Source organism: Emys orbicularis, chromosome 3, assembly GCF_028017835.1.
Source record: "Emys orbicularis isolate rEmyOrb1 chromosome 3, rEmyOrb1.hap1, whole genome shotgun sequence".
Lineage (NCBI taxonomy): Eukaryota > Metazoa > Chordata > Testudines > Emydidae > Emys > Emys orbicularis.
The window spans coordinates 130,497,816-130,521,350 of NC_088685.1; the positions used below are offsets into that span (position 1 = coordinate 130,497,816).

Sequence of the window (23,535 nt, forward strand, 5' to 3'; positions counted from 1 at the left end):
GGACGAAGAAAACATTGGTAAAGCAACAGTTCCTCACAATTCTATCAGATCAGTTGCATTACATGCACTAGAAAAATAGATCAAGTGATCCAAACTTCTCTGAATGTTTGTAAATGATCGCAACACTCCACCTCTCTTTACAGTGACAGCAGATTCTCAGCATGCTTAGACTGCATTCCTTTATTCAATGCTATTGTAATCAGTCAGACCCAGACTAATACTACACCACTGCTCCAGTACATATCACCTAGAAGAACCTCTCTCCCCAACTACCCTCTTTCCCCCCTACCATTGCCCCATCTCACCCAACTCCACCAGTCTTGCTAAAATATTTAACAGCATTTGGTATGTGGAGACATTTTCAAAAAATGTTTTAAATGAAGCATCTTCTTCACAAAGGGATTTCTACCAAAGACAGGGACTGATTCAACCCCAGCTCAAGTCAGTACAAATCTTTCCATAAGAAGACCCATAATAAGCATTGCTCAAATGGAAGGAGAGAGAGAGAGTAATTATTAAAATAAAGGAACACAATATTTTCTTCATGTTTTTCATCTTTCTGAAAATAGAGTTTTAGTCTGGGTCTGAATGGCTTTGGGAAATTTGCCTGCAGATTTATGGGCAAATTCCCTGCTGGTGTAAATGGGGAAAGTATTGGAGTCAGAGGCATTGTGCCCATTTATACCCACAAAGAATTTGGCTGTTAGTATCCCAAACTACATTAGCTTGATTCTCCTCTTGGATATATGGGTGTCAATCAGCAGCAGCTCCATTGAAATCAGTGAAGTTACACTAGTACAAAATTGGTGTCAGGGAGAGCAGAGTCAGGCCCTGTACAAATTTTCTTGTGTGTCATTTTTAACTCTTGCTTTTGTAATTGCTGTAGCTATAATGCAATTAAAACTATAGTCTAGCAATGGCTTAGATGCTATTTCACAGATTCTGTTGGTCTCTGAGACATAAAACTTGGCTTGAGGCTTTGGGGTAGCCCATCCTGATGCTTAGGGTCGCTAGTGGGATAGTAGCTTTCAGAAAAAGGTGTTTGAAGTGTGCCGAATATATAAGGCACTAACTGGATATGGTAACAATTGCAATAATTGAGTGAACAGGGAAACTGAAATACCCTTGGCTTTCCATGCAGTAGGCAGGGAAAAGCTGATTGGCAGGGGAGGGTAAGGACACTGGTGCTCCCGTGGCCCATGTAGTACTTATTGTATGGATAAAGAGAAGACTTTAATCTCCATGGCTTAAATTCAGCATCTTTCCTAAGCACTAACATTCAACAGATTTGTTAACAAGAATAAAATTCCAGGCATGCTGACCTGACGTCAAGATAAGGTTCAAATACTGGAGCCAAGAACACCAAGTGCAAACAGATGATACAGAGGGTCAGGGAGAAATTATAAAAATGGCCAGAGTATAGCAAAATAGCGATTAACTTGAATAAATGCCTATTGTTTCCCTAGGGAAAAGTAATCTCAAACACACATATTCAGTGGGAGTATATAGGAAGCAGCAATGCTGAATGGGGTGAAAGTGGACAGCAAACTACATTTCAGATTGTAATAGTATATGGCTGCTGTGAAATGGTCAGTACAAGTTTAGGGTGCAAAGGGAAAATCCTAATGAAACAAAGAGGTGATATTTCCCCTCTATGTGGCTCTACTTGCCTGTGCCTGAAATATTGTGTTCAGTTCTGAGAACTTCATTGCTAGAAAGATATTGACAAACTAGGCGCAGTTCAGATAAGATCAACAAAGTTTATCAGCAGGGTGGAGGGATTGATTTATAAAGGAGATTCATAGAGTGAGCCAGATTTTGCTCTTGGTTACACCAGTTTAAGTCAGGACTGACTTTGCCAAAATCTATGGAATTTCTCTGGATTTTCAAGGGTGTAACCCAGTGAAGAATTTCGCTCAGTATGTATAGATTGGCTAAACAGCAGCTAAGTAGGGACAAGAAAGCAGCTGACACCTATTTGACAGAAAGCAGAGGAATATATCAAATAGGGAGAAGAATTCTTTCTTTTAACACCTGGGTGTACAAGACTATAGGTGTGTCTCTGAAAAAGGGAGAGTTTAATCTGAATGGGAAAAAATCTTGACAGAGAAGTGTATTAAGCTGTGTAACATACATTGAAACCTCATCATCTGGGGACACTTAAATCTAGATAGAACAAAGCACCAGAAGGTGTATTGCAGGGAAGAATCCTGAACTGGCAGTGAGATGGACTGGATGAGCTAGTCGGATTTTTTCCATAAATGATTCTATGAGCAGGAAATAATTACAGCTATTTCACTATAGGTTGTGACCTCATCAGTTTCTCTGAAGCTAAATAGATTCAGGCCTGGTAAGAATTTGGATGGGAGATTTCTGAAGAAACACCTAATGTAATTGTGAGCTGTGTGGCTTGGATGGTTCAATTCCAATCTATCAAGTGCCTCTGACTTTCAGAACAGAAGCCAAAGGTGCAAGTCAACACCATAAGCAATAAAATATACGGTACTCCGCCCTGGGACCAAAATGTTAATGACGTATATAAAATAACTACAGTAGTTTATAGATATACTGTACTAGACAAAGGGTAATGCAGTGAATAATCAAGCCTGATGTATTTTGTTCAGTTCAGCAAAGCTAACAAGCTGACATGTGCCCTTTAGCTCTGGGCAGTAATAATTAAAATACTGGACTATGAACTCTATTATTCCTGCAGCCAGAAACTCATTGTTAATGAAAAGTTAGCGACTGCTTCAGGTCTATTGGCTAGGGTGCTAACCTGGGAGTCAGTTGACCTGTGTCTACTGCCAGCTCAGCCACTGGCCTACTTTGTGAATTTTGGCAAGTTACTTCTCTCCAAGCCTCTGTTTTATCATCCATCCTTTGTTTGTCTTGTCTATTTACATTGTAAGCTCTTCAGGGCAGGAACTGAACTGACTCTTCCTTTGTTTATACAGCACCTAGTAATACAGGGACTTGATTTTGGTTGGGGCCTACAGGCACTAGCATAATATAAATAATAAATATTAATACTATTAGGGAAATGTAGTTCTTCCTTTATTTTTAAACAATATACAACATTTTATTCAAAGACAAGCTTTCTTTTATTACTCACAGACAAAAACAAACAAACTTTGTTAACTTGAAGTTAGGGTTGCAAAGTGGAACAGAACTCACCCAAACTGCAGTATAACAACACAGCAGTTTAAAATTTCGAAGATTTTTGAATATAGGAGCCTAAAGTTAGGTTCTTAAGTCCAAATTTAGGCATTGGAAATTAGGCCTGATATTCAAAATTGCTGAGTAGCTAGATGCTTTTCCCTTGACGCTAATGAGAAATGCTTGGTGTTGAGGGTGACAGTTTGGGATATGGCTATATCAGATTGTGAAGTCTGTTTTGGGCCGGTGTTGAAATATTGGCACTATAGCAACATTAGTTCAAACTTGCCTGTTATGTTGCATTTCAAACAGCTACCCTTACTCCGGCATAAAGTTGGTGTGAGATCAGCATCAAGCACTATACACATTGATGTGTCATCTTTAACTATTGATATTGCAACTGCTATAGCTATAATACAATCAAACTTTAGTTAAGAAACCGTCTTTACACTATTTCACAGATTCGCACTGTTTTTTCCCACAACCCCAGAAACCCAGCACCCCTTGGGGGACAAATCCTACTTACCTTATTCAGATGAGTAGTACCACTGACTTCAGGGCATGATTCAAAGTAAGTAAGAATTGGATCTCCAGCAATTATCACTTAATTATATCATTAATATCCACTAGTTGTTTTTGTAAAACCACAAGGTGTCAGACTATACTTGTACTAACAATTGCTGTGGCCTGCCGTTTCAAACCAAGATATAGATCCTGGCGTGAGATTTTGGGGTACACTGCAAGTCAAGGTGTGGAGGCATTGCACAGGTAGGAACCTCCATGCTAGCTTTAATTTAGCTAGCCCAGGTAACAGTAGCAGTGTAAATGTGACGGCACAGGCTTTGGCATGGGCTAACAACCAGAGCACATATCCAGGATTCCCAGTGGGTTTGTAGGCTGGTTGCTAACCTGTGCTGAAGCCTGTGACACCACATCTACACCGCTGTTTCCAGCACTAGCTAGATTAAAGGTACCACGATTATGCCTACCTGTGCTATAATCACACCTTCACTTGCAGTGTAGACATACATGAGAGTGGACAGCAAATTGCACCTCACTTTGTATTGCAAAATGGCTCATGCAAAAAGCCAATGCAATTTTAGGGAAAAGGCTTACTTCATGAAGTAAATTCCTCTCCAAAGGAAGGCATTCTGGCCTTGTACCAAAGATGTTGCTGATATGTGTAAAAGAATATACAAAGCATAAGAAAACTGTAGTGTAACTACAATACACTGAGCAAGGTTTTGTGTTTTCAAATGGATGCCTAAAATTGGGTTCCTGAATCCATATTATAGCTACTTAAATAAATGACCTTATTTTCAAAATTGTTGAGTATCTGAAAACTTCCCTTGACCCAGGTGGGAACTGCTGAATGCAAAGCTCAATGCGTGTTTCTCTGGGATGATTATAGTTCCAGATATTTAGAAAGCTCAGTACAGAAGGCCACAGCCAGGGCCAGATTAACTTTTTGTGGGCTCAGCGCCAAACATATTTGTGGGCCCCCATTGGGGAAATAGGGCATGTGATGGGGGGGCGAGGGGCCGGTTGGGGGCAATGAAGCGCAGTGCAGCGGGAGTGGCCCCACTCAGCCCAGCAGAAGGGCACTGTTTGCAAACCCACAACTGCTAGACGCACACTGGCCTGCTGAGCCCTGTGCTGCCAGCATGCCCCTTCCACACTGCCCCCCTGCCCAGTGCCCTGCCCTTATGCCCAGCACCCCCTCACTCAGTGACTTCCCCCACAGATCCCTATGCCCAGCGCCCCCTCGCCCAGAGACCTCCCACACAGATCCCTATGTGCCATGCCTCCAGACCTTCTATGCCCAGCACCCCCTGCCCAGAGACCTCTCCCGCTGACCTCCCACCACAACTGAACAGCACCCTGCACACCATACCCCTTGCCCAGCTCCCCAACCCACAGATCCCCTACTGTCCAGCACCCCCTTCACAGTCCCATCATTGCAGCTGTACAGCGCCCCATATTCCTGAGGGAATTCTGCATCAAATTCTGTGCATAATATTTTAAAATTCTGCAATTTTTTTTACAGGGGGGAACCACCCCCCAGAACGAGCCGGCGGAGCGGGTTGGGGCCGGGTCGCTCCACTTCGTGCTACCCGGTGATTGCAGGGCAGGCCCCACCCCGCACTCACAGGGCAGCGGGAAGTGGAGTGACTCGCCCCCAGCCCGCTCCGCTCCCCTGGCTCCCAGCCTTGGGACTTGGGGGAACCGCCCCCCAGCACTCACCGGCGGCGTGGCTGGGAGCCGGCGGAGTGGAGCGGGCTGGGACCGGATCGCTCCACTTACCACCACCGGTGAGTGCAGGGCGCCCGATCCCTGCTGTAGTCCTCTGAGGAGTGGGGGTGGAGCAGAGGCGGGGCCGGGGGGGGGGGGGGGGCAGAGCAAGCTGAGCCAGCCAGGGGATCTGGCTGTCTGGGGCCCCTTCTGACTCTGGGCCCGGGCACAGCCCCTTTCAACCTCAAACACTCCAAATTAATCAGTAACATTTACCTTCATGCCCGAGCGAGTGTCATTACCATTAAATTACACTGTACATCACTACCACAATTATTTCTCTAAAAGACAGCTTGTGTTTCAGTCTCTGTGAATAGAGAGTTTCACAAACATGGATAAGAGCAGAAAGACAGTAGCTGAATATCTGAATAAGACATTGGCTGATAGTGAAAAGGCAGCCCCTGAAGATCTGCTATTTTCCTATGAGGGAATTTTGTACCCTGCTGCTTTTTGCAACCCGAAAACTTTTCAAGTTCTTGATTCTTTTGAAGCCAGGAGTGACGATGTGATCCTAGCGGGTTACGCTAAAAATGGTGAATATTGCTAGCTTGTTACAAAAATTAAATTTGAAATGTTATAGTTATGAATGATTAGGCAGCATTTAATACAATGATTATACATGACTGCAGTTTATAGAAAATGCTGTCCATCATGAAGATACTGTATTAGGGATTGTTCAGATGAATGAGGTGAGAATAATAATTTCAGCCATTAATGACTGTCAATTACTTTCTTCTCCTTTTGAATATTTACATTTTAAGTAACCATATGTCCAGTGTTATGAACATGTACCTTGCAGAAAAAGATTTCTTGATCTTTGATAGCATGATCTACTACATGTTGAACATAAATTCCTGTTCACAAGCATGAAAGATATAAGATTGTAATGTGGCATCCAAGCATCAGAGGAGACACATTATAAAATGTTCATGTGTGTCTCATTGTAGATCTGATTCAATACAGCCAACAAACCTTTACTAATATTTTGCATTGTGATGATGAATGAGCTGAGAAGCAAACAGCTTGACTGTCAATTTGACTGAGTTTGAAGAGCTGGTGGTTTGAAAAACAATTCCTTCACTTATTAATTGAGCAAGTCTCACATGGAAAAATTGGATCAAATTCCGCTGTCAGTTCCACTGCTGTACATCTGCAAACACTCAATTGAAGCCAATTGAATGATTCCAAATTTACACAACTGAAATGTGAGAAAAAACACAATGTGACTCACAGATATGAGGGTATCCAGATTTCACATAACTGTGATCACAAGTGTTTCTGTCCATTTCCCCCAAATTGATTTCTTCTTTTTAGAAACCATTATTGTATATTTGGCTTTTGGTCAAGCTAGTACTAATGGCTTACCCTGGATTGGCAAGTAGGAGCCTAGTCAGTGACAATGGTGGTGCCTGCATTTATCTGTGACATGAATTCACCCAGAAAACATGGTTTTTAATTTACTGATTTATAACTAAATTGTTAATCGCAAAGAAGTATGTGCTTCACAAACAGGACTGTTCCTGTTTGTTGACAGATTACTTGGCCCAATCATATGACACTTCTGTTCACTCATAGCTTGTGTCATTAACAACAGGAAAATATCCCTGTATCAAAGTAAGATTTCAGTTTAGTTAGCTACTATCCTTGAATGTTAATGTTTTTCTTGCACAGTAATTGATATCATACACAGGTATTTGCAACTAAACACATTCAAGACTTGTTGTGACAATTTTCACTTCCGTAGTCTTGAAACCAGTTTCTATCTTGTTTCAGGTACTAACTGGCTTGATCAAGTCTTAAATGACTTGGAAATTACAGCTGCAAAATATACAGAGGAGGAAATTAATGAGAGAATTAATATTACAAATGAATTATCTGTATTTCCACGTCTAGAATTTGGGGATCCAGAGAAATTTAAGGTCAGCACGGGATGATATTAGAAATGTTAATATGAACTGTTTGACATATTTAAGAATTGATAAAATGTAATGTTTGAATTTTACAGGCTATGGAGGACTCTTACCTCCCCCAAGGTGTGATCAGGTCAGCACAATCAGGGTGCAGTGCATTTGCTTAGCCAGTCCATGACTGGAAACCATGGAAGTTCAGACAAGGGGTGGAGAATTCATGCAAATGACCTTCCCACCACAGGGTTTCCTTAGATTCCGATCTATCGCTCTCTCCTTTGCACTACTACTGTCCCCATAGAGCTGACTATGTGGAGAGGAAGGATTTCAGGGCCCCCACCCCAAAACAGGCAATTGTGAATGGGACTAGGGGTTTAGGGGAGTTTCTGTTACCCCTCTCCGTTTTATTTTCCATGACAGGGGATGTCTTTTGCCTAGGAGTCTCCCATTCTGATTGCTAACAGCTCCTTTTTAAACTGTCAGTCAGCTCCAGGATTGATTTTCTGCCTCATGGTTTCCCAGGATTTCATTCAGCTGGAGAGATCCCTCCCCTTATTTCAGAGCTATTTGGGGAGGCAATGGGAGAGCACTCAGACTCTGCCTTCGGAGAAAAGGGTAGTAGGGAATAGTTCTATGGCTGCTGCCCTTGAGGGTCTTCCCCTTTCAATCTCTGCACTGCTCCACAGATCTATGTGGGCCATAGAGCGTGGAAGGGCTCCACACTGAGAGAGGCAAGATCAAGATTTGGTATTGCATTCATCTATTGCAGGAAAAGGACATTAGATAACACTGAATGGTGTTAGGGCCATAGTATTGCACCAAATTACTCCAAAACCGAGAGCAGACTGAGGGGGTAAACACAGCAGGGTGCTAAACCTAGGCCCATGCACAGCTCTCCCACAGAAGACAGCAGTAGTAATCTGCCCAAGAGTGAGGGCGGGGAGGGGTGTGAAGGGAACACTGATCCTTTCGGGGACACATATGGTGAAACTGAGGGACCATATCAACTATCTGGTTGGACCTGCCCCTGGGACCCTTTCCTGGCTCCGTGTACCTATTGCTGGCAGCATGACAGGTCCATAAATCTGGTTGGAAGCCAGAACTGCAGCAGAGATATTTGGATCTATACTTCCTCTTGGTCTATAGCTTTTCTGAGGTGTCAATGGGCAAAAACGCCCAAACATTAGGGACAAACGTGCAGATCAATGAGTAAATAAAAAGAGATAGTGGGCGTATGAATGAATAACAATTACTGGACAAATATTACTTCCCATGTCATAAGGAGAAGTTTCATTCACTGTCAAATATAGAGATCAACAGGAGCAAAAACTCAAGAGATAAGTGATTAATCCTAGATGAACAACCTCTAACACCAGTACAAAGCTCACGAAATCTGCAGCTGCTGAACAGCTGGTTGATATGCCATGTACACTCCCTGTAGACAGAATTTGTGTGTTTTATTATTTTATCATTTCTGTAAGTAACTGATTTTATTGCCTGAGAAAGGTGTCATATCGAAGTCTTCATCTTATGGGGTCCTCTGTTTGGCCAAAAAGCTCTCATAACACAAGTAATGCAAACAGTGTTTTCCCAGGAATTGAAATTAGACGGGGTGTTGGAATATTCAGGGGGGAGGGGGCGGAGGGCCGATGAGGGTTGAGACTGTGAGGGTGAAGGGGGGCTGTATGGCACCAGAGTAAAAACTGAAAAATGTTTCACAACCATTTTATTAGATTTAACTCATGTTTTAAAATCATCACACAAATTAAAGTTGGCTACTTAAGCCTACTATGAAGCACTATATCTACATCCTTCTTGAGTTCTTGTTGTAATTTTGCACTCTTTGGTGTCTCCTTGTGTGTCTGTTACTTCCAGTCCTTCATGATATGCTCATGATCAGGCAGAAGGCGACTTCTTTCAGAACACAAAATTCTATTCAATTAGGAAAAAGAACACTCAACTGTAACGGTTGTGACTGGGAGTAGCAAGAGATGAATTCCTACTTCTTTCATCCCAGGAAACATAGCACAAAGATGGGGTCAAACCACTAGTGATGATAAAGAAGTTGAAGTTAAATCTTCATTCATTCATTCTACACTATTCCACTCTGTGTTCAAAATTCTCTATTCTGTCCTGATCACATAGCAGCCCTATTGCTGGTAGTGCCTCATTCCACTCAACTATAGGTGTTTTATAAGACAGGCATCTGTAAAAGCTATGTGGCGGTTGAGTAGAATCCAGAAATCGCTATTGTAGATTTGTAAGAATCAAGTCTGTGTACTATTTCAGCTGGCTTAACAAACACTTCTTGTCTTCTTCACTTAAGGAGTCAATATACGTACCTTCATTAGTCAACTTCTGGACTGAAGTCTTTGCTTCTTCCAGTACATTTTCAATGGATATCTCTGATAGATCCAAGGGTAGCTTCTATTGCCGGACAAAGATCTACTACTGTTGTAGCAGATGCCTGGATGACATTGTTTAATAACCCAAGTGATTTTAACAGTAGACTTACAAGAGAGAAAATGGTGATAGTCTTCTCTGAACTTAGTAACAAAAGTAGTCCACCGGCCTCACTACTTAGATCTGTCCTGTCTTGGTGGATACTTTCCAACGCCAATAATAACAGCTGCAGTAATTTTAAGACAACAGCCAAGAATCGCTCATGAGAAAGCCAGCAGGCTTTCCCAGGTTGGACTAATTTGAACTTCAATCCCAGTGTAACTTCTATTTGTTTCCAAGACGTTCAGTCCTTTTAGACTCTTTTTTTTTTTTTTTTTAGAAAGAGTATAAAAAGCCATTAAATGTATGGCTTTTTAATGTCTTGTGAAGATTCTGCAGCTTGTACTAGCACTAGCTGGAGTAGATGGCCTCTGCAGTGTGTATAGGAGGGATTAGGATTACATGTTTCTCTAAGCAAAGCTTGTACTCCACTATGTCTTCCAGAGAAATTTGTAGCTCCATCAAATGCACAAGCAGCCATCTGTTCAGGGTTCAGTTTACAAGCATTTAACTCTTCTAAGATGTCACAGATGCAGCTGAAGTATCTTCTATAACCTGAACATCTAGAATGCATCTACTGGCCTACCACAGACATCAAGATAACATACGCAATGACTTAATACTTGATGCCTATTTGCATTGGTGCATTCATCAGCCATGTATGCACATATTTTGAATATGGTGAGAGAGTTCTTCACTTTTTCAACTGCTGAATCTTTCACTGTTGCACCCCATGCTTCTAGAGAGTCAGCTGAGTTTTTTCAGAAAGATAGCGAGCATTTGCCAGTCTTGTTCGAAACCAGTGTCCAGCTTCAGGATTAACAAGTGACTATGCACTTAACATTGGCCTCCAGTTGTAGTGTGTGGTATGTCTTGCTTAAATAGAAAGTATGATGCAACAGCCATGTTGGTTCACATAAACTGAGTTGTGTCTCCAGCATCCTTAACAGCCTTATTACATTCTTCTAAAATTGGCTTTGTCAGTGACTGCCTTATAAGGCTTTCTGCATGTTGATGCAGTCCAGAGGCCTGGTGTTTTGCAGCCTTTTCATATAGGTGGTCGGTATTGGCTTAGCTGATCGGTCTGGCAAACCAAGCTCCTCCACTTTTACTATATAAATCCATGATATGCCCACATCTTGAATACTGCATGCAGTTCTGGTCACTCCATCTCAAAAAAGATATATTGGAATTGGAAAAGGTTCAGAGAAGGGCAACAAAAATGATTAGGGGTATGGAACAGATTCCATATGAGGAGAGATTAAAAAGACTGGGACTTTTCAGCTTTGAAAAGAGATGACTAAAAGGGGATATGATAGAGACTTATAAAATCTTGACTGGTGTGGAGAAAATGAATAAGGAAGTGTTATTTACCCCTTCACTTAACACAAGAACCAGGGGTCACCCAATGAAATTAGTAGACAGCAAGTTTAAAACAAACAAAAGGAAGTATTTCTTCACACAATGCACAGTCATCCGTGGAACTTTTTGCCAGGGATGTTGTGAAGGCCAAAATTATAACAGGGTTCAAAAAAGAACTAGACAAGTTCATGGAGGCTAAGTCCATCAATGGCTATTAACTAGGATGGGCAAGGATGCAACACCATGCTCTGAGCGTCCCTAGCCTCTGTTTGCCAGAAGCTGGGAGTGGACGACAGGGGATGGATCACTCGATGATTCCCTGTTCTGTTTCATTCCCTCTGAAGCACCTGGAATAGTCACTATCGGAAGACAGGATACTGGGATAGATGGACCATTGGTCTGACCCAATATGCCATTCTTACATAAAAAATAATTATAATAAGCAAAAAGTTTAGTACAGAAACTCCCCAAAATAATGATCTCTTGAGATAGCAAATATGTGAGATAATGACCTTGGCAAATAATGCATTTTAAAAATATTGGCCTACTAGAAAATGTATATTTATATAAGTTTCCCAGTCACAAATCTAGCATTCTGGAGTGAAGTCACTAAAACATAGTCCAATGCTCTGGCCGCTGTTGTTTGTCATGCCACCGTTCACTCTATTGCTCCGCCCCAATGGCCCTGCACTGTCACCTTCTGCTGCCACCTGCCACTGTGACCCCTGCGAGTCTGTCTCTCGAGGTTCCACCCAGCTCTCAGTGATTTCAGCTCTCAGTGGGGGAACCTCACTGCTAGTGCAGGCTGGGCTGTCTCTTCCACAGAAATGCTGTCCTGCAGCAGGTCTAAGCACTTAGATCTTATCAGTGATTTCAGCTCCAGTGGTCACTTAAACCAAAAGACTCTCTATGAAGCCTAATCATCTCTCTCTCTAAACAGGAGAGAGGGACAGGTCAAATAGTGCCTCTGACTCTTAGGCAGAGCCCACACCACCAAGCAAAACACCTGTGCTCCACCTTCTCTCTCTTCACTAGGATATGGCATCCAAACCTCCTGCTTAGGGAGTGCAGTTTAGTTGAGGGTGACCAGTGCTTAATTTGTAATGAAAGAGGTGCTGGGGCTCAAGGAAGTTTGTTACTTTCATAACTGATGTGACAAGCCCAGAGGTACCAGGGCTATGAACTGCCGAGCCTAGAGGTGCCGGGGCTCAGCCCTGGCAAGCCCTAGCACAAATCAAGCACTGAGGGAGACCCCCCTCATTCAGTCAGGCTAAGTACAGTTCTGCTGCCCTTTACTCATACAGTAAGGATAACAACATTTCATTACCCCCACATTTAATACTTCAGTGATTTGTAACCTAACACCAGCCCAAATGGATCAGTTGGACAGCACAGCTCTGTCTGCTGGATACCTAGGCAGAGTAGTTGTGTTCATGTAAATACAGTCTGGTCCTGAAGCCTCTCCCCCCTCCCTGGCTCATCGCTAGCTGTCAGGAGAGAGCTCATTCAGACCTTGCTTACAAATCATAATTTTAAATTATAAGGTAGGCCAACATTGCCAAAATGAATGTGCCAACATTGTCATAAATAAAGCTGTATGAGGAAGCTAGTCTTTGTTAATACTTTTCAAACCCATTATGCTTTCTCAGGTACAAGTATTTTCTCATATACTGTATATGCTTTTAAAGTGTGTATTAATGTTTGAATTTCAATTCAAATTTCCAACCAACAACTAAATTGGAAATACTGCATGAAACTGGGGGGGTGGGGGGGGGGGAGAAGTCTAGAGAAATCCCTGAATACAAACATCTTCACCCTGTCCTGTCAATGCATCTCAAACCCTGATCTAGAAGGCTCTGCTGTGGTGGGGGGACATCATCCTGTCTCCAGGTCCATTAGATGCTCATTCAGATTAATCTGAATTGTTTTGAAAAATCCACTTCTTTCCCCCTTCGACTTTCCCATTTCCCATATTCCATCCTTCTCCACCTTTCCTTCTCTCATCCATCCAAAACACTCCCAACATCAGCTCACTAGTCTTCAAGTAATGCTCCTCCTCCCACTGCCACATTGTCTCTCCTTTATCGGAAAGTGGTAGCATGGGAAGTCTGTGGGTAGGTCTACACTTACTTCCTGGTCCGGCGGTAAGCAATCGATCTTCTGGGATCGATTTATCGCGTCTTGTCTAGACGTGATAAATCGATCCCGGAAGTGCTCGCCGTCGACGCCGGTACTCCAGCTCGGCGAGGGGAGCCTGCCTGCCGCGTCTGGACCTGCGGTAAGTTCGAACTAAGGTACTTCGATTTCAGCTACGTTATTAAAGTAGCTGAAGTTGCGTACCTTAGCTCGAAGTGGGGGGTTAGTGTGGACCAGGCCTGTGATGGAGCCAGAAAGGGAAGAACCCAGGTCTTCGGACTCCCAGTACTATGCTTTAGCCACCCCTTGCATTTCACTTTATCAAACTGAAAAAAAAATTGTTTTGATTCAAGATTTAGGTTGTTTTTACTCTGTTTGAACTGGATTTCCCATCTCTAAGGACAATTAGACAGAGCTGTGAGTGGGCCCTACCAAATTCACGGCCATGAAAAACGTATCTTGGACCGTGAAATCTGGTCTCCCCGCATTAAATCTGGTCTATTGTGTGCTTTTACCCTATATTATACAGATTTCACGGTGGAGACCAGCGTTTCTCAAATTGGGGGTCCTTGACCCAAAAGGGAGTTGCGGGGGGGGAGGGGGTTCCAAGGTTATTTTAGGGGGGTCGCGCTTACTTCTGCGCTGCCTTCAGAGCTGGGTGGCCAGACACTGGTGGCTGTTGGCCGGGCACCCAGCTCTGAAGGCAGCATCCCACTAGCTGCAACGTAGAAATAAGGATGGCAATATCATATCATGCCATCCTTACTTCTGCACTGTAGCTAGCGGCAGCTCTGCCTTCAGAGCTGGGATCCCAGCCAGCAGCCACCACTCTCCAGCTGCCCAGCTCTGAAGGCAGCACCGCCACCAGCAGCAGTGCAGAAGTAAGGGTAGCATTACTGCAACCCACCCTACAATAACCTTGCAACCCCCCCACAACTCCTTTTTGGGTCACCACCCCCTACAATTAGAACATAGTGAAATTTCAGATTTAAATAGATGAAATCATGAAATTTATGATTTTTAAAATTGTATGACCATGAAATTGACCAAAATGGACCATAAATTTGGTAGGGCCCAAGCTATGATGCTGATTTTTGTGACACGGTGACCTGTCTTTTTGGAACTATAGAAAGACACTGATTAGACAGGCATAATAATACCATGCTCTTATATAGCACTTTTAACCAGTAGCTCTCAAAGCTACAAAGGAGGTAAGTATCATTATCCCCCTTTTACAGAAGGTAAAACTGAGGCACAGAGTGGAGAAATGACTTGCACACAAACACTCAGGTCTCCTGAATACCAGTACTGCTTTATCCATCTGCTAGGGCACAAAGCCACCAGATGCCATCAGATGCACCCTTACTGGGAGTCATGCTATTGCAGAGTGGTTTGCTAGTTCTGTTTATCTGAATGTCTAAGAGGTCCTGGAGAAGTGCTTATTGACAGCCATTAGATAATGAGTGTATCACTGGTTCTGCCTAAACTCAGCTGGAAATCTCAAAAGAACAGGCCCCCTATTTCTAGTCAGGCTGGAAATACGGTTAGAACAGGGTCTTGCACAGTATTCCCTCTGGAGGAGCAACATACATGGGGCCACATTCATTAGAGGGAATTAAAGGAACATTAATAATTGGGAGCATGGTAGTTAAAGTTTGAAAGAAATGAGAGATTCAAGGCGGCCTTGGAAAAATTAATGCTAATTTGTCTTCGATTCTGCCGTATATTAATGGTAGTGAAATAGTCACCCTCTGGATTGGCAGGAAAGAAATATTATTTCCTGCTAAGTCTACTTTTTTAAAAACAGATAGTTCTTAAAATAAAATTCTATTAAAGAGGCTATTTAATTCTATGTTTCTTTCCAATTTTATTCAAAGAGGATGAAGGAATTACCTTTCAGAAGAATCATAACAACAAATCTCCCTCCTCAAGTCCTGCCGAAATCTATTTTCAAAAGCAAGGCCAAGGTGAGTCCTCATTTACAGTATCGTAGAAAATACCCACTGTAATGGCATTTTCAGACCTGTTTGGATTTCCTCTATGTTATATGCAGGGCCTTGTGTTTTCTATGATTCCATCTAGGTTTTATGGTTGTGAAGATAAGATTTCTGCATGTAAACTGATACAGTGTTATGTACTGGGACAGCAAACAGCTGAAAGAATAGCTTTAGGCTGGGAGTAAACTGGCCCCATTCATCTACATGGTGCATGAACACTGAAACCTAATGCTGACAATTTAAATGTTTACTGTTTCTCTGCTATCATTTCAGCAGAAATATCCTGCTAATGAGCTTAGCCATTCCTTATTTTTCAAATAAGGCAAAATTAATTAAACTGATTCTACTGATGCTGTGATTGTTAAACAAATAAAACTTTTTCTTACCTAATTATTGTTAATTATTTGTATTACCATAGTGCTCATTGTGCTAGGAAAAGTACAAACTTTTTTGTATTGACTTTCAACCTTTAAACAAATAAATCATTTACTTATGTTTTTTAGATACTGCTGCTGGTTCGAAATCCAAAAGACACCGCTGTATCTTACTTCCATTTTCACAACAATATGCCTACACTTCCCTCCTTCGGCTCATGGGATGCGTATTTTGAAGCTTTTATGCATGGAAAAAGTACACTCTGTTTTTCTGTTTTTTTTAGCTATTCTGATTAATTAGTGCATTGGCAAAACTGGGCACTGGGATTCAGGAAGACCTAGGGCAGATTCTGATCTCAGTTGTATTGTTATAATTCAAGAAAAACTTCTTGGTCTTAAAGTTATTCTAGATTTATAAATGTTGTAATTGAAATCAGACTGTGACCCCTGAAATCAAGAGATAATTTATTCACTGACACTGACTCCCTCTGTGATCTTGAATAAGTCATGTAAGCTTTTATGGCCTGACCACCATTACCCTGAATCTTATATAATCTGAAACACAGATTTAGGAAATTAAATATGAATTATATTACCAACCATGCTAATACTTATTAAAATAGGCATAAGCATGCTGGCCTAGAAATCCAAACCCAATATTCCCATTCAAAACAACTTCACCCTATAACTTTTCTTTCTGCTAATCGATGCATAAGCTGAATTCATTTACTGGGTAGAAGGCTAAAATCCTTGGGAATAGAGGTGAGCAAAATGTTTTCAACTAATTGTTTTTTGGGGGGCCAAAAATGTTTGCTGATTTCAGGTTGAATTTGATAAATAATTTTGTTTGAAACTAAATTTTAGAATTTAAATTTTGTAATTTTAGAAATTTTCTAATTTTAGAAACAAAATTTCTAAACAGAGGAAACATTTTGTTTCAATCATTCTGAATCGTTTCATTTTGACTTTTTCAGTTTGAAATATTTTGTTCAACTTTTCTATTCAAAATGGCACTTCACTTTTAAATTACCACAAAAAAGGGTGAAAAGCACCTAAAACGTCTGAATCAAAGTGAATAATTCAAAATAAAATTTGTTTGGAGTCAAGTGAAACATTTTGGTTGCTTCTAAACCAATTTTTTTTCTACTTTTTTTATTAAAAAAATTAAAAATTGTTATTGGTTCAAATCAAACGATCATTTTTTATTTTTTTTAGTTTAGTGTCTGTACCAAAAAATCCATCACTCACTCAGCTGTAGTTGGGATCAGTGCAAAGGAAAGACTCCTTTTCGACCCAGCCAGCAGTCAGACAGGATGTCTCCCTGGCAAAAAGGAGTGGCGCTGGAATGTTCAGCTGGCTAGCTTTCCAGCTTGCATGCTATGTCCCTAAGGTGGTTATGAGGGTGTTTAGTCATTTGCACTTAGCAGATGTGTGCTCTTCCATTACTGGTCAGTACCTAGCCGTCAGATGGAAGGAACACTTATTGCTTCTGTTCAGAGGAGCAGTGGCAAAATGTGTTACTGTAGTCCTCACCTCAAAACCCTGTCTGACACCATGAAGTCAGCCTAAGCCTATGAAAGGAGTCCATGTCCCCTGTCTCAATTCACCTTTGCCTCATTATTATTGAATCATTCTGATTTTCTGTTTTTTGTTCTCGAGTATGCCGGGGCTCCTATTTTGATTATTTAGTTGAATGGAACAAGCATGTGGCTGATGAAAATGTTATGGCGATAACCTATGAAGAGCTGAAAGAGGTGAGGTTAATGCTGTTTAAGGGAATCTTTACTTCATACCTAAATAGTGCATAGCTAATGATAACAACACAGCTACTAAGCCCATGCAAGGGCTATACAATTCATTTTGTTTTTGACAGAAACTGACAAAACAGAAATTTTCATGAAAATTTAATCAAAAAGCCACATTTTATTAAAAAAAACCCTCATGTTTCAGTGGAAATTTTTTAACCACCTCTACTTAAACCCTATGAAGAAATAAGTCAGATGCAAATGTCATATAGACCTAGTTCAAGACCTCTGAGTAGGATGGAATTTCACCCTCTGTGCCAAGAAACATGAATCTAGGAACAAAGAGACTTTGGAATGAATAAGGCCTACATGTAATAGTATCCACTTCATGGGGAAATGATCACCAAGAGCCAATATCAGCCTTGCTGTAAGCAGGGGTAACACCGTTATCTTTCAATGGTTTTGCACCCACTTACACCACGCCTTCATTTAGCCCTAAGATTTTTTTTAACATAAACTGTTAACATGAGCCAGTGGCCTAATATTCAAAAATACTGAGCATCTACAGTTCCCACTGGTTTCGCTGGGGCGTGTGGGTGCCCGGCATCTCTGAAACTCAGACCAATCATCTTCACAATAAAACCGGCCAAGTTTTTCAGTCCTCACTCAGTCAAAACTTTAATTGTCTTTAGTGGGAAATTTTTCCAAAATGGAGGACAATAAGATATGGCCATCTGTAACCAATGTGGACTTCTCCAAATCTCACACATGAGTGAGCTGGATGGGATTGTATTCTACATATTGCATTAAAACCTAAATTATAGTAACATGAAGTGTATGAAGCACTGACAAAATCCACAAAGCCATCTAATAACAATTTCCATTTGTAAATCCAGGCTGTCTTTAGCATGCCTTCCTATTATGTCCAGCTACCACAAAGCATATGGAGAGTGACCATGGGGAAACGCTAACAACTTGTATAATAGTTTCGGTGGGGAAAACGTGTTCAGTTTTCAGTCTGATTATGATCCCGACACCCAACCTTGCTAAACTGAAATAAATTCACCTGAAATTTTACAGCTGTGACGTAGGGTAGGATAGATTTTTTCCTAGAAAGCTTGCTGCAAATTACCAAGGTATTTTGGAGATGATTTTAAAAAATAAAATAAAAACAGGGTGATCTAATTTCTTCAGTGCCTGCAGTGTGGTACCTTGGCCCCACACTAAATCTATTAAAAAAAATCCTAATGCAATCTCTTTCTCGGTCTCTCTAAGAGGTTTTCAGCTTTCCAACAGAAAATGCTGATTCGATGGACTCTACGTGTTCCGTGGGAACATGTAGATTGCTTCAATACTTTCAATGGAAACCAGGTAGGACAGCCAACTGGCCATCCTGCCTGCCTGCTTTCCTGCTAGCTCACCCGCCTGCCCACCTCTCTGTTCCCATGCTTCTTGGCAGTCTCAGTGGTGGAGCTGGGGTTGTCCCGAGCTTTCAGGCGACTTGTTCCTCAGCAGCCGGGCTCCTTGGCAGCCCATCTGGTGAGCAGTTGCAGAGCTGGGCTTCCAGGCTCCCCAGCTCCCTAAACTATCAGGAGTCTGGGTGGCTGTCTCTCAGGGATGCCTGCTTGATGAATGGACAGGCAGGCAGGTGGGCTCCTAGCTCCCTGAGCACCTGACTCCCTAGCTCCCTGGGCTACTGGATTCCTTGGCTGGCCAGCTCACCAGGCTGCCTGCCTGGCAGGTGATCTGCTGGGTATCCCAGCGATCATATTTCATTTTGGAAACACCACAACATTTCCACTATAGCAGTGGTTCTCAACCAATGGTATGTGTACCCCTGGGGTTACACAGAAATCTTCCAGGGGGTACATTAATTCATCTAGATATTTGCCTAGTTTCACAACAGGCTACATAAAAAACACTAGCGAAGTCAGTACAAACTAAAATTTCATACAATGACTTGTTTATACTGCTCTATATACTATACATTTAAATTCCAATTGATTTATTTTATAATTACATGGTAAAATGAGAAAGTAAGCAATTTTTCAGTAATAGTGTGCTGTGACCCTTTTGAGTTTTTATGTCTGATTTTGTAAGCAAGTAGGTTTTAAGTGAGGTGTAAATTGAGGGTACCCAAAACAAATCAAACTCCTGAAAGGGGTACATTAGTCTGGAAAGGTTGAGAGCCACTGCTCTATATGAACATTTCAGCATTTCTGAATCAAAATATTGCAGAATTTTAATTTTTGGCCTTTCATCCTGATTCTGGATGAAAAGTTCTGCAAATTCTTTTTTTTTGCCTTATTTGATTACCTTATTTGATTCTCCTTGTTTTCCCTATTATTATTTTTATGACCACTATTGTCAAATCCCCTTAGAACAGCTCTTTGAGCTCACTGTTGTATCTGTCAAAATGCACCATCATTTGGTGTATGAAGAGTACAGAATTCTATATTCAGATATATCCTTATTTGCACATTTCTTAGCAATGCCCTTTGCTTCAGCACACCTGAAGTCTATGAATATTAACAGATACAAACTCTCTGGACTCAATTATGTGCTCAAAAGTGCTAGGTATTATTATTATTCACTTGTATGCACAGCTACATATAAAAAGTACAGACCCCACTCTTCATTTAGCCAAAGTATCCTACTTGCATGAGTAAGGAGTTCAGGACAAGGCCCGCTGTACAGAACCTGCCTGGAAGTTACACCTCTTAGAGTTCCTCAGTGATGCAAAATGAAGTAGTTGCAGATTTTTCACAGTAATTCTGCTCTGTGAAAGTACGAAACCTTCAGAGATACTGTTATAATCACTCCACAGGTGTGATCCAAATTGAATGTTATTTCAATAATATTCATTCTTATCTTCCTTTTTTTCAGAATCTGATGTTAGGACTGAAACAAATAGCTGACTTCTTTGGGTTTTCCCTGAGTGAGGAAGATATTCAGACTGTTGCAGAGAAGAGCAGCTTCAAAGCTATGAAAGAGAAATCCTCCAAAACTCATGGAACATTTGGGAAAATTCTCTTCCGTAAAGGTACATTTCTGAACACTTCCTATAAATGATCACCAGTCTCTTGCAGCAACGTCACTGGCACAGCACCTCTAGCTGGCTGGGTGAACTGAAGGCAGGGGTGGCTCTATGTTTTTTGCTGCCCCAAGCATGGCAGTCAGGCTGCCTTTGGCTGCACGCCTGCGGGCGGTCCGCTGGTCACCGGGATTCGGCGGCATTTCTGCGGGTGATCTGCCGGTCCCGGGCCTTCGGTGTACCCGCCGCCAAATTACCGCTGAAGCCGCGGGACCAGCGGACCTCCCGCAGGCATGCCGCCGAAGGCAGCCTGACTGCCGCCCTGTAGATGTCCGGACTCACCCCTGCGGCGCCTCCTGCTGGTCGTCCAGGGAATTAGCTCACCAGCCTCTGGAGCGCCCTCTGCAGGCCGGTGATCCGACTTGTCGTCCTCTGGAGCCCATGTCCCTCCCAGGACCCGGTGCCCCTATTACTGGGATGCTGCCCCCCGGCAGTACCCCACAGATCTGGGTCTCCCCTCCCTGGGGAACCCCCATCCACTATCCCTACCTCACCTCAGGATAAGGCCACTGCCAGTCACCAACTAGCCCCCGCTCCCTGGGGCAGACTGCAGTATAGGCCACTCATCACTGGCAAGGAGGGTTTGGACCTGCTGCCTTGGCCTAGCCCTGGGCTGCCCTCTGCAATCCCCAGTACCCATTGGTCTCCTACTAGGTCGCAGCCTGGGACTATCCAGGCTGGAGCTCCCCAGCTCCTCAGCCTTTCCCCAGCCCTGCTCCACTCAGGTACCCTGTGTCTAGCTCGCTGCAGCCAGGCCCTTCTCCCTCTGAATGCAGAGAAAGACTCTGAGCTCCTGGCTCCCAGCCTTCTTATATAGGCCAGCTGGGGCCTGATTGGGGCATGGCCCAGCTCCGGCTGCTTCCCCAATCAGCCTTGTAGCTTTTCCTTTGCCCCAGTCCTGATCCCTGGCTGTTTTAAGCCCTTCAGGGCAGGAGCGGGGTAAGCACCCCGCTACACGCCCTCACGGCGACCGGCACGCCACCCCCTGTGGCTTGCCGCCCCAGGCACGCGCTTGCTGCGCTAGAGCCTGGAGCCGCCCCTGACTGAAGGCACAGGTTCTGATGACGTCTTGGCTCTAGCATCCCCATCTTTTAGGGCTGTTGTGAAAGCCTGGGCCTCTGTGACATCACAGGCTTGGCAACTCTAGCTTGCTGGTGTGATGTGAAGGCACAGTCCTCTGCCAGGGTTAGTGGCTCAGGACCTTTGTCTTGCTGGGATAGTATCCAGGAACCTTTTATTGCTGGGTGGATGGCCAGGGAAAGGCCTCTCTGATGCCACTAGGGTAGCACTGATAACCCCCACTGTAACGAGCATGTAACATCCACCTCCAATCCCAGGCCAAAGACAAAATCCAGAGTGCATCCAACTATAGGTGTTGAGCCAGACTGTCCCTGGGCTAGTGCTATTGCTGTGGTTGGTGGCTGTGGAATCTTGGGCTAACGTAGAAGCGCCACAATCAGTGCAGAAGTTGAAATTGCCTAATACAATTGCTGCAGTGACTCTGGCACTGCCACTGGTTAGCTCAGGAAGTACTCCGAGATACAGTGGAGTTACCTGTAGCTCACATTAGCCTGGGGCTCTATTATCTTTCACTGGGATTTCATTGCATCCTGTCCACTGGGGGGGGAGACCACGTCTATCTCTCCCTCAGCCTCACCACTGGCCCTCCTCTCCTGATGTGTGGATCACATGCGCTCCAGAGAAAGTGGAAGATGTTCTGAAGACGGTTCACCTCACCTCCGCAAAGAATACATCAGATTCGTGTGTGGTGGTTCCCCTCTGTGGGTCATGAATCATGGGGGCATTATCAGGTCCTGAGTTAGGATCTGTGGCTGCCACAGGCTGAGGCTGGCACACAAGAACAGAGCTGCTAATGGTGGAGTGTGCATGGAGAATCTGATGTCTACCCCTACATTTATTTAAGAATAAGCACCACACCTAACAATACACATGCTTAGTTTGCAGTTTGAAGACCATCTTATCAAGAAAAAAAGCTACAGACTTGGGTCCAAATCAGACCTGGTGTAAATGAGTGTAATGACTCTTGAATATAACAAAATGGATTTTTCTGGGGCCAATTATTTCTGAGATATGGTATCACCAAAACAAGAAGATATACCAAGAACTCTACCTGTATTTTTAAAAAATCCTACATCTTAGAGATGGCTTCTCCAATTCACCTCATTCATTGCTGAAAAAATTATCCTGTGGTCACAAACCCTAAATGTAGAGTCACAAGTAGAAAGGATCAATTCTTAGGGATATAGATGGGGAAGTGAAGGTTGTGATGTGCAAAAATCAGCCTTGCAATGGAAAGCTAGTTACAACTTCAACCAAGGAGTGATGATCCTTTCTCTCTAACAAATGATTATATATTTTTTTAATGTTTGCAGGAATGGTTGGTGACTGGAAGGACTATTTCTCTGAAGCTCAGAGTAAAGAGATGGACAGAAAATTTGAAGAGTGTTTAGCAGGAACTAAACTGGGAGAAAAGATGAAATATGGGTTGTATTGCAAGGCCTAAAGAGCAAAACAGCAAAACCTAATGCAACTTTTCCCCTTAGTATGATCTGTTCACTTGTTTTTGTACACTGGAAAAATCACCTAAACTTCTGTGTATCCAATTGTAAATCATTATGTTTTAGTCCTTAATACCACCAATTTATCTCAGATGTGTGCTTTAAATTTGATATCTCACCATGCTTAATAGATCTTTTATGTATGCATATGCCCATTGTATTGCATTGCCTTAGAAAGAAGCTGTAGACTTCAATACCATATACACTATTCTTAGGAGGTATCAGCCCGAAGCACCATCAGTTATTTAACCATTCTATCAAAAACAATTTAATCGGAGAGCCAATTCTGCATTGAGAAATCCCATGAAGTTCATGGGGGTTGCATTTGATGTAAGTCAGTGCAGAATTAGGCTTAGAGTGTCCAGATGAACGAAAGCGATAGAAATTCCAC

The 23,535-nt window shown here is 42.6% G+C and overlaps 1 protein-coding gene across 1 annotated transcript; it reads left to right on the plus strand.

The window, feature by feature from the left end:
• The first annotated feature begins 5,779 nt into the window (after window positions 1-5,779).
• LOC135876358 (sulfotransferase 6B1-like) lies at window positions 5,780-23,089 on the plus strand. The gene is made up of 7 exons (XM_065401543.1): window positions 5,780-5,981; window positions 7,222-7,367; window positions 15,233-15,322; window positions 15,856-15,982; window positions 17,386-17,480; window positions 20,358-20,514; window positions 22,959-23,089. The coding sequence occupies exons 1-7, from the start codon at window positions 5,780-5,782 to the stop codon at window positions 23,087-23,089; spliced, it is 948 nt and encodes a 315-aa protein (XP_065257615.1).
• Window positions 23,090-23,535: the final 446 nt, after the last annotated feature.